Source organism: Emiliania huxleyi, assembly GCF_000372725.1.
Source record: "Emiliania huxleyi CCMP1516 unplaced genomic scaffold EMIHUscaffold_83, whole genome shotgun sequence".
Classification (NCBI taxonomy): domain Eukaryota; phylum Haptophyta; order Isochrysidales; family Noelaerhabdaceae; genus Emiliania; species Emiliania huxleyi.
The window spans coordinates 256519-267012 of NW_005195801.1; the positions used below are offsets into that span (position 1 = coordinate 256519).

The 10494-nt window shown below is 66.4% G+C and overlaps 3 protein-coding genes across 3 annotated transcripts in view; 1 reads left to right on the forward strand and 2 right to left on the reverse strand.

Annotated features, from left to right (window-relative positions):
* Positions 1 to 2600: 2600 nt before the first annotated feature.
* Positions 2601 to 2921, reverse strand: EMIHUDRAFT_219061 (hypothetical protein; the record flags this gene model as incomplete). The annotated part of the gene is made up of 1 exon (XM_005758930.1): positions 2601 to 2921. The coding sequence occupies one exon, from the start codon at positions 2919 to 2921 to the stop codon at positions 2601 to 2603; it is 321 nt and encodes a 106-aa protein (XP_005758987.1).
* Positions 2922 to 3115: 194 nt separating this feature from the next.
* EMIHUDRAFT_465854 (hypothetical protein) lies at positions 3116 to 8985 on the forward strand (the record flags this gene model as incomplete). Its single annotated transcript, XM_005758931.1, has 8 exons — positions 3116 to 4507; positions 4898 to 5197; positions 5603 to 5767; positions 5831 to 5916; positions 6228 to 6855; positions 7101 to 7421; positions 8198 to 8247; positions 8451 to 8985. The coding sequence occupies 8 exons, from the start codon at positions 3116 to 3118 to the stop codon at positions 8983 to 8985; spliced, it is 3477 nt and encodes a 1158-aa protein (XP_005758988.1).
* Positions 8986 to 9918: 933 nt separating this feature from the next.
* The window catches only part of EMIHUDRAFT_219064 (hypothetical protein), a gene marked incomplete at both ends in the record, with an annotated part of 3045 nt that continues 2469 nt past the window's right edge, over positions 9919 to 10494 (reverse strand). The window contains 2 exons of the mRNA XM_005758932.1: positions 9919 to 10026; positions 10384 to 10463. Of these exons, the coding sequence (XP_005758989.1) occupies positions 9919 to 10026; positions 10384 to 10463 (188 nt within the window). The remainder of the gene's footprint in view (positions 10027 to 10383; positions 10464 to 10494) is intronic.

A 10494-nucleotide genomic window follows, 5' to 3' on the forward strand; every position in this document is an offset into this window, starting at 1 on the left:
GGTCGGGGGGGGGAGTCGAGGGGCTTGCCGCTGCTGCCAGCAGGGTCTCAGGCAAGGGTCTCGGGAGCAGCGCCCTCGCGCCTCCATCGGCCGGAAGTCAATGGTCAGGGGCTTGGCGAGCTCCTTATCCTTCGCCGCCTGAGGTCGTGATGGGAGCGAGTGACCGTTACGCCACCACGGCGGCAGCGCCGCGCAGAGACCACCACCTTCGCGGCAGCCGCTGCGTCGATATCCGGTTTCGTCACCGTGTCCTTTGGACCGCTGGGAGTGATATAAACGCCCTCAAGGCCCATATCGCGAATAAGCTTGGCCATTGTCGGGCTCACCTTGACCAGCGACGACATACATCTCGCCGCCGGCACGCCGCATCGCGCTCGCCTCGCAACCGAGAGCATGATCTGTGGCGGCACGGAAGGCGTGAGGTTTAGCACCGGCAACGTTGGATCGGAGATTCGGCGGAAGGCGCGTGATGCGCTCCCTCCTCGCAGCGAGCGGCCCCGCACAGCTCGCACAGGCTGTGAGTGGGGATGAGGGGTAGTGGGGAGGAGGAGGAGAAGCGTCCGACCTTCGCGTCGGTGCACCCCGATGCTCGCCGAGGGACTCCAGAAAAAATTCTTTTTTATGCGAGGTTTGCTCACACAAAGAGGAGGGCGTCCATAGACACCTCACTAGACCCCACATACGGTCTCGCCCATGCCTCGCCGGCCGGAGAGATTGCTAGAGGTGGAGCATGCTGCTCTAGCCTCACATGTCACTTCCTGTCGTCTGTTGTTTGTTGTGCCCTTGTTTGTTTCTCTTGGCACCTTGGAGTGCTGGGGGGGGCGACAGGGAGGATGTGGCCTTGAGTTATGTGTACGCCAACTCAGGGTGTGTGGCAGCCAGCTGGCTGTGTGTCTTGTGAGCTTGTTTGTGTCTGTGTGTCGCTCGTGCGTGTCGTCATCATCTGTCCAGCGTCCACCCATACCGCGTTGGTGTCCAGTCCGAGCCTGGCTGTTCTTCACCTTTCTACCTACCTACCTAAAGAGTCTGTGAGACCACGGGCGCTTCCTTTGGCCCGTGTGCAGGCGGGTCGTTCGACGAGGCTCCGCCCGCTCTGAGGGAGGGTGTAGAGGGTGTGAAGTGTGAGAGCGCTGTAGATAGAGCTGTAGAGATGTCAATCATTGTACATGACTAGCGATGTGTTATGTGTGACACACAGTGATTTGGGCTCGGCATAGAGATGTAGAGCGCTGTAGAGGCTAGAGCTGTAGAGCTCTACATCCGGCGCAGGACGATGTGAGTCCGATGTAGAGCGCGATTTTGCTGTAGATATATAGAGGCTCTACCATGCGGAATCGACCCTATCAAGTGCTCAAGTGCTCAAGAGGCTCTACATCCAAACCGCCGGGAAGGCAGTGACTCAAAGAGGTCGAGCCGCGCTAATGGGGTGTCTCCGAGCTTACTGGAGCTCTGATGGACGGCCCTGACTATCCCTGACACACAGAGAGTCACTCTGACGGCACATAACACCCTATGACTGCGTCATGACCACAGCCTGCCTCTCACGCCGCGCGTAGGGCCCTTAGGGGCCTAGAGAACACAACCCCCTCTCTCTTTTCTCCCAGTAAGCTAAACAAGTACGCTGCGCGAGCGCGGGTGGCCCCCTCCCCGCCCTTGGCCGCCGGGCGGACGACCGGACCGCGGCTTGGCGCGGCGAGCGAGGCCGACCACGGGGATGGGGGCCGGTGAGGATGGATAGCGTTCGTGTTGTTGGGCTCATGATGTCATGAACGGGAGGGCGGCACCCCCCGGTGGCGCTCCGGCCGGTGTGCGCTTGGGCACGTGGAGTTGGATTCGGGTACTTTGCTGGTATGGACTATGGTATCTGTGGATAAATGGAGTATGTACTTTCACACCCCTTGCGGTGTTCACGAACCACTTGCGGTCATTACGCACTTGTGCGTTCACGCCCCCTTGCGCCTTGCGGCGATCGTTCCACCCATCAAACTGTTCAAGGAAAACTAAAGGACACGCCAACCCCCCTCTTGACCAATTCTCGGGCTATGCCAGCCCTCTTGTGGCTTCGACGCACACGCTACTTCAGCCACAGAGTCTAGGACAGGTCCATTAAGACTTTTGTCTTTTTCTGTTTTCAGTCGCGTGGGGGTTGTGGCTTCTCTTTTTCCTTTCCGGTTTTATCATGACCTACCACAACCACGTCCGCCGTGGTTGCCACTACCACGTTCGCCGTGGTCCCGTTCGACTCTATGAGTCGTGGTTCGACTCTATGAGTCGCTGGTTCGATCATGAGTTGCCACACACAACACTCCACGGCGTCCACACACACGCGCCTGACGTGTGGTTGTGCTTGTGGTTGCCACGCCCGTTCCCCCTGGTTCGTCAAGCGCCCGCCATGCAAATTCGGCGATTCATATTCATGGGGGAGCGGGGTTGATTACCCGTGTGTAGGTGTGAACGGGGATGTGCCACCCTCAGAACGAGCAGGTACGTACAAGGGCAACAAGGCATATGCCTCAAGACAAGAGGCAAGCAATGACACATCTTCTCGTCGAGTGTCGACGGTGGCGCGTACGCGCCATGGCGGACTCGTGCGCGCCGCATCAGCGATCATCGCCGGCCTGAGAGAAGCGCGGAGTCGTGTCCCTCGCCGAGGGAGGCGTGTCCTGTGCATGCGCATCGAGAAAGCGAGCGTTCGAAGGCGACCAGGCGTAGTTGACAGCGTCGGAGCGCAGCACGTGCTGGCTCCAGATTCGGCGCAGCCGCCTCCGCTTGCACCAGCGCCACAGCAGCCAGCCGGCCACGACGGCGACGGCGCCGCCGCCGCCAGCACATGGAGCGATTATGGTCCAGGGAGCAGAGGGCGCCGGAGCGCCGGAGCCAAAGTCAAAGTCGTGGAGGGCGCCATGGTCGAGGCTGGTCATGCCGAGCGCCCTGGCGGGCTGGCGCGGTTCGTCGCGAGACTGGGGCACCAACGCAAAACGGCGACCGCGGCGGTTTTGCGAACAGATCAACAGCACACACGTTACTAACGTATTGAGTTTTATTTTGCATTGCCTTGTGAGTCCGGCGCCGCGCTGTCCAGTGTCCCTTTCCCAAAGTCGCTTCCAACGTTGCGATGGACATCGACATCGCAGCCTTATCTGAGCGCTGCAAGGCGCTGAAGGCCGAAGCTATCTCGCTCCGCGCAGCGGGCGACAAGCATGGCGCTCTCGCCAAAGTCCGAGAGATGAAGGCGCTCCATGCACAACTCGCAGAGGCGGAGGCGGCGAAGGCGGCGGCGACCGAGGCGGCAAAGGCGGCCGAGGCCGAGGCGGCGCGGGCGGCCGAAGAGGCGGCGCGCGCGGCGGAGGAGGAGTCGGCGCGGGTGGCGGCAGAGCAGGCGGCGGCCTCAGAGAAATCCCGCCTCGAGGAGCAGGCTGCTGCGGAGGCGGCTGCAGCGGAGGCGGCGGCTGCTGAGGCGGCTGCAGCGGAGGCGGCGGCTGCTGAGGCGGCTGCAGCGGAGGCGGCGGCTGCTGAGGCGGCTGCAGCGGAGGCGGCGGCTGCTGAGGCGGCTGCAGCGGAGGCGGCGGCTGCTGAGGCGGCTGCAGCGGAGGCGGCGGCTGCTGAGGCAGCTGCAGCGGAGGCGGAGCGAGTACGCCTGGAGGAGGCCGTCCGAGCCGAGGCCGAGAAGGCGGCGCAGGAGGAGGAGGCGAGAGTGGCTGCTGAGGAGGCGGCGAAGGAGGCGGAGAGGGCGGCGGCGGCAGAGGCTGCTGCTGAGGCAGAGGCAGAGGCTGCTGCAGAGGCAGAGGCGGAGGCTGCCGCGGAGGCGGAGCGAGTACGCCTGGAGGACGAGGCGCGCGAGAAAGCCGAAGCCGAGGCGGCCGCTGCGGCGGAGGCGGAGCGGGTGAGGCAGAAGGAGGAGGATGCCCGTCTCAGGGCGGAAGAGGAGGAGGCGGCGGAGGCGGAGGCGGAGGCGGAGGCGGAGGCGGCAGAGGCTGCAGCGGTGGCGGAGGAGGAGCGGGACAGTCTCGACTCGCTCGACCACCTCTTCGCTCGACCACCTGACGCTGAGGCTGCTGCGGCGGCGGCGGTTGCGGAAGAGCGCCTGTCCAACGGCTGCAGAGATGGCCCCGCGCTCCAGGGTGTGGCGGAGGAGGAGCAGGAGCAGCAGGAGCAACAGGAGGCAGAGGAGGAGCAACAGCAGGAGCAGAAGCAAGAGGACGAGGACGAGGACGAGGACGAGGGCGAGGGCGAGGACGAGGCGGTGGCAGCGGCCATGGCGGCCGAGGCGACGGCGGCGGCGTGGAGGGCGGCGGCGGGCGAGAGGCGCGGCGGTTTTGAGGTTGCCGCGGCGGCCGAGGTGGCATCTCTCAAGGCGCAGCTGTGCGAGGCAGAAACAGAGCTGGGCCGGTCGCGCGAGGCAGAGGCGGAGGCGCGTGCGCGCGTGGCCGAGGTCGAAGTCGAGCTCTCCGCGGCGGGAGAGCGCGGTGGCGCGGCGGCGGCGGCGCACGCGGCGGAACTGGAAGCGGTACGCGCTCAAGGCGAGGCGGCACGGGCGGAGGTGGAGGCCGGCTTCCAGGCGCAGCTCGAGCTTGACCTCCGAGACACTTCCGAGACACCTCCGAGACACCTCCGAGACACCTCCGAGACACCTCCGAGACGCCTCCGAGACGCCTCCGACACGCCTCCGAGACTCACCTACACACCGCCGACACACCTCCGAGACACACCTACACACCTCCGACACACCTCCGACACACCTCCGAGACACCTCCGAGACACCTCCGAGACACCTCCGAGACACCTCCGAGACACCTCCGAGACGCCTCCGACACGCCTCCGAGACTCACCTACACACCGCCGACACACCTCCGAGACACACCTACACACCTCCGGCACACCTCCGACACACCTCCAGGCGCAGCTCGAGCTTGACTCGAGCTTGCTCGCCGAGCTGCGGGCGGAGGTTGAGGCGCGCGCGGCCGAGTGCCGGAGGCTGGAGGCGGCGCACTTGGCGTCACGGGAGACGGAGGCGCAGATGGCGCAGGCGCTCCTGCAACGCGAAAGGGAGGCGGCGGAGGCGGTGGAGGCGGCGGCGGAGGCGGAGGCGGCGGCGGCGGCGGAGGCGGCAGCGGCGGCGGCGGAGCGGGCGGCGGCCGCGGCGGAGGCGGAGGCGCAGCGGGCGAGGGTGGCGGAGGTGGAGGCGGAGGCGGCTCGGGTGAGGGAGGAGGCGCGCGGCGAGACGCCCTTGAGACACTTGCGAGAGAGATTCGAGACACTTCGAGACACTTTCCGAGAGACTTTCGAGACACTTCCGAGAGACTTTCGAGACACTTCCGAGAGACTTTCGAGACACTTCCGAGAGCCGCTCCCGACGCATTTCCGAGACACTTCCGACACCCTCCGAGGGGCTTGCGGCGCCGTGGGTAGAAGACGCGAAGGCTCATGCTCAGGCACGCGCCGAGCTGCACGCTGTCGCATTACGCGAGGCGGGCGAGGCGGCGGCGGCTCGGGCGGCGGCTGAGGAGGCTGCGGCGGCCGCGGAGGCCGCGAGGGGGGCGAGGCGGTTCGGCGAGCAGCTCGGCTGATCTCGGCTGATCTCGGCGAATCTGGGAGGGTCTAGGCTGCGAAGGAGCGAGGAGACTCGGCGGAGGCGGCGCGCTTGGAGAAGGAGGCGGAGCTGGCGCGGGCCATTGCGGGCAAGGAGCAGGCCGAGGCCGAGGCGGCGGCGGAGATGGTCGACCTCAAGTCAAGGCTGGCTGCAAACTTGGCGCTGCTCTCTGAGGCGGTCGACAGGGCGATGGCGGGAGCCTAGGAGGACAGCGTCCGCTCACGCTGTGGCCGTGAATAGGCGGTCGACCGGACGGCGGCGGCGGAGGCGGAGGCTGCGGCGGCGAAGGAGCATTCCCATGGGCTAGGGGGCAGTAGATGCGCCACGTGCCGTGCCGAGCCATCTCGGGCGATCTCGGGCGATCTCGGGCGATCTCTGGTGATCTCGGGTGATCTCGGGTGATCTAGGGTGATCTCGGGCGATCTCTGGTGATCTCTGGTGATCTCGGGTGATCTCGGGTGGTCTCGGGTGGTCTCGGGTGGTCTCGGGTGGTCTCGGGTGATCTCGGGTGATCTCGGGTGATCTCGGGTGGTCTCGGGTGGGATCATGTCACGGTTGGGCATCGCGAGCACACGCGGCATTACGTAGCACACGCCCAGCCCGCAGACCCAGCTCACCTTGACAATACTTGACACAGGCTCGAGGCGCGGCTCGCCGAGGCGAACGAACGCTTGGTGGTGGCGGAGGCGGCGGCGGCGGACGAGGCGGCGGCGCGGGCGGCGGCGGAGGGCGCGACGGCGGCGGCGGCCGAGGCGGCGGCGGCGGCGGCGGCGGCGCGGGTGGCGGCGGACGCACAGTTGGCCGGTGTGCGGGAGGCGGCGGAGGAGGAGAGGCGCGCCGCTGTCTCCGCCGCCGACGGCTTGCGTGCGCAGCTCGAGGCTGCCAGTGCGGCAGCCGCGGCCGGTGCCGCGGGGCTGCAGGGGGCGGAGCAGGCGGCATCGAGGGCGACCGCGGAGGCGGCGGCGGAGAAGGAGCGACGGGCAGTGGCCGACGAGACGGCGCACGCCCTCAAGGAGGAGCGCGATAAGCTTCGCGACGAGCTGAGCTTGCTGCACGAGCGTGCGGCCAAGCTGCCGCAGCGCTTCGCCGCCGGCCTGCTCCTCGGCAAGCCGATGCCCGAGGAGGACCCCGCCGACCTTGGCCCGCTAGAGCAGGCGAGATATGCGGACTCCTTTCACACACTCCCGTGCCTCCCTTCTACCCGGACACTCCCTGCAGACACAAGAAGACGCTCCGGAGGACACCAGATTGCGGATGCCCACCTCGTGCAGTTAGGACTCTCCCTTCTGATCCCGGCCGTCTCTCCACCGCCGCCGAGCCCGCCACCGCCCTCACCTCCGCCACCCAGCCCACCGCCGCCCTCCCCTCCGCCGCCCTCGCCGCCTCCGCCCTCGCCGCCGCCGCCTTCACCGCCGTCCCCGTCGCCGCCACCGCCAAGCCCGCCGCCGCCCTCGCCCCCCCCACCCTCGCCGCCGCCGCCCTCGCCCCTGACCCCGGCCGTCTCGAGCAGATTGCGGACGCCCACCTCGGCAACATCGCCGGCCTCGCATCGATGGCCGTCGCCAAGCTCAGCCCCTTCGGCTGGTTCGGCGGAGGCGCCGAGGGCGGAGGTGCGGAGGAGGCGGCGGCGGCGGCGGTGCCGGTGGCGGAGACGGTGGCGGAGGCAGTACCGGAGGCGGAGGCGGAGGCGGTGCCGGTGGCGGAGGCGGAGGCGGAGGCGGAGGCGGAGGCTGAGGGGCGCGAAGTGGAGGGCTCGGGGGTCAGGCCTGCGGCGGGGTCGCCAGTTCCCGCGGCGGCGGCGACGCAGCAAGGGGCGAGCGAGGAGGAGATGGTGAGAGAGCTGGTGAGTGCCATGCCCGTGGCGACGCTCGCAGCTGCGACGCCGAGCGCGGCGACGTAGGGGGAGGGGGCGAGGTCGCGGGTCTGACGGGGGCCACTTTCCGTGGTCTAGAACAGTGGTCTAGTCCAGAGCCGGATCCGGTGTGCAGAGGAACGCCAAGGGGCGGGGTGTCGCGACACGATTCGTCTGTCTCGTCTTAGCAGGCAGCGGGCAGTGGGCGGTAACAAGCCGTCATTGCCCCTAGGGCCCCCGCCTCGGAGCGACAGCCTCCAAAAACTAGGGGGCGGTTGGGCGGGGGCGATCACCAGCGAATGCCCCATTGCGTTCCAGAATGGCTCCATCTCAAACTCAATGGCTCTGGCGTCACCACAGCGGCGCGTTGAAAATGCGCTAGTGAGCCCCAGAACGGCGCTTCGGCGGGAAACAATGCCCCTCCGTCGCGCTTCGAACGCGCAAGGCGCGTGAACGAGCGGAATAAGCGTCCAACCGAGCGGCCGTCGACGAGGGGCGGGACAGAGAGCGAAAGGGAGTCGGCGCGCGGTAGCATCCGGAAGCAGAGCAGTACAAACCAGTAGCAAACTGTGTATAGCAGAGCCTCGGGCGTCGTCCGTCGAGCGACTCGACGGAGTCGAGAGCTCCTGTCGTACTGAGTACAGCTATCACAGCAGACAGAGAGGGTCAGTTTCTGCTGCAGCACAATGCCACCCTGCGCCGTCACCGCCGAGAGCCGCCCCCCGCCCCCCCGCCCCCTATGACCACGGAGGCAGGCTCGGGCGCGTGTGCTGCACACGAAGATGCCCTTCGAGCCGCCCGAAGAGTTTACCCACCCTTTGACGATTGTGCTCGCTACATAATTTCTGAAAAATGGTGTATGAGCGTGGCCGTGTTTAATATGAGTAGTAAGTTGTTAGTGAGTAAGATAGAGCTGGTATGAGTATGTGCCGACTTCGGGTGCTCGGCTTCTCGTGTGCGCCGCTACTAAGTGCGCGCATGTGCAGTTAATGTGGCGCCTACCTGTAGGGCTAGGAAGCGGCTCAAGGAGAAGGCGAGGAAGGGGCGGCGCGCTGCAGAGGCGGCGGGCGAGCCGGAGGTGGCGCCATCGCCGGCGCCGCCGCTGGTGTTCAAGACGCTCAGGGAGAAGAAGTCGGCTCAGGCGTCGGCGGAGGGCTGGGCGGCGGAGGTGGCGAGGGCCGAGGAGCTCTACGAGGAGCTGCGCGAGCGCGCGCCCCAGCACTGCCGCCGTGGCGGCAAGTGGGCGCGCGAGAAGTTCGTGATGGCGGTGCAGGGAGAGTTCCCACGCGCGCGAGGGGCAGGCGTTCCCAAGGGGACGGTCCTGTGCCTCGGCAGGGTGCTCGACGCGCACGATGAGCAGGATGACGCGGAGGGTGGGCACCGGGACTGGGAGGAGGACCCGCTCGGGTTCGACACCAACCCGATGCTGCTCCGCGCCATGTGCATCAGTGCATGGCGTTCGAGTGTGAACGCAGTGCAGGCAGCCCGTGCCTTTTGGTGTACCGCGTTTGTACCGCGTCCTGTGCCCCCGAGTTCATTTTGAGTAGGGCTGGGCACCGTCTCCTGCTAGCGTTCCCTTCGGTGGATACGGGTTCCCCCCCCCCCCCCCCACCGAAGGGTGTCGACCGCCGCTATGACGGCGACACGGCCGCAGCTCGTGTGCGTGTCGCCGTCTTTGTCCGGAGTGAAAAGTCCAACGCGCTCGTCGGTGACGGTGTCCCCGGATTTCGCCGCGCTCGGCGAACCTCGACAGCGCCTTCGGTGGCATGCATCGCTTTGCGCCTGAAGCCTGGAGAGCAGCTCCTCTGCTGCTCACACACTCTGCACAGTTGACACACAGACAGCCTACCTGTGCGGCTGCCACAGCTGTGACAGCGAGATGGGCTCGCCCTCACTGGCCCTCAGTCACTTGTGCTGCGGCTTGTGTGAGCGACACTGCTCGGCGACTGCCGGCACACTGTGAGACCATGGGTTTGAGGTTAAACCACGCTACCAGCGCTTGGTCACATCGGCCCCGAGGTCAGATCCTTCTACTCTGTTGATGACAAGACTCGTCTACTGGCTGGAGCCGAGCAGGAGGGCCCAGCGCACAACCCCTGGTCAACTCTGTGTATACCTGAGGGTCCAATCTCCAAACTGTCCACACCCCGTATAGTGTGCTACGGCTCTTTAGCACGCGCCACTCCGCACCTGTGTCGAGCCTGTTGCGAGAGAGAGAGTTCTTTCGTTAAATGCCCTTGATGCACCCGTTAAATGCCCTTGATGCACCCGACGCACACACTCTGTTGGAGACCAGGTGGTGAGGTGGTCGAACGATCGCTTACCGTATGCGAGACGGCGGCGCGTGGCCGAACGCCCCCGCCCGGAAAGAGCACGCGCGCCAATGCATCGAATGCAGAATGCAACGAAATGCAATCACGCACAAAATGTCGTGTCGGCGCCGCCGAGAGTGTGCAACCCACGAGACCAGTGGCGGTCACGTCGCCGGCGTGAGTGCGGTGGCTGCAGCGGCGGCGGGGAGCTTGCGGAACTCTTGCAAGACGGGGTAGATTTGCTCGAAAGCGGAGAAGATCTCGTTTCGCACCTGCGCGGGCGGAGCGGAAGCGCCTGAGCTCTCCGCGGGTGGCTTTGCGCCGGTCGCTGCGCCGGCCGTGGGCGCAGCGTGGGGCGGGGGGGGGGGGGGGCGGCATGCTCCTTGCTCCTATCTCTGCCGTCACTGACTATCTCCGGGGGGACTGACTATCTCTCACATCACTAGGGGCGGCCGCACATCTCCCCACATTTCCCCACATCTCCCCAACTAGGGGCGGCCCCACAACCACAGAGCGGGGGGCCCCGGGGGGGGAGCGTGAGACTTCTAACTGCCGTTGCTGTTTCTCCACTGTCTGTGCTTGTGCGTCTTGGCCCGGGGTTGCGTGTTTGCCTGAGAAACGCTGCACACCTTGCCTCCGGTCAGCACGACCTTGCCCGAGACAAAGATGAGGAGCCCGATCTTGGGCTGCACCATCCGGTAAATGAGGCCTAGGGGGGAGGACCTTGGGGGGGTTGGGGG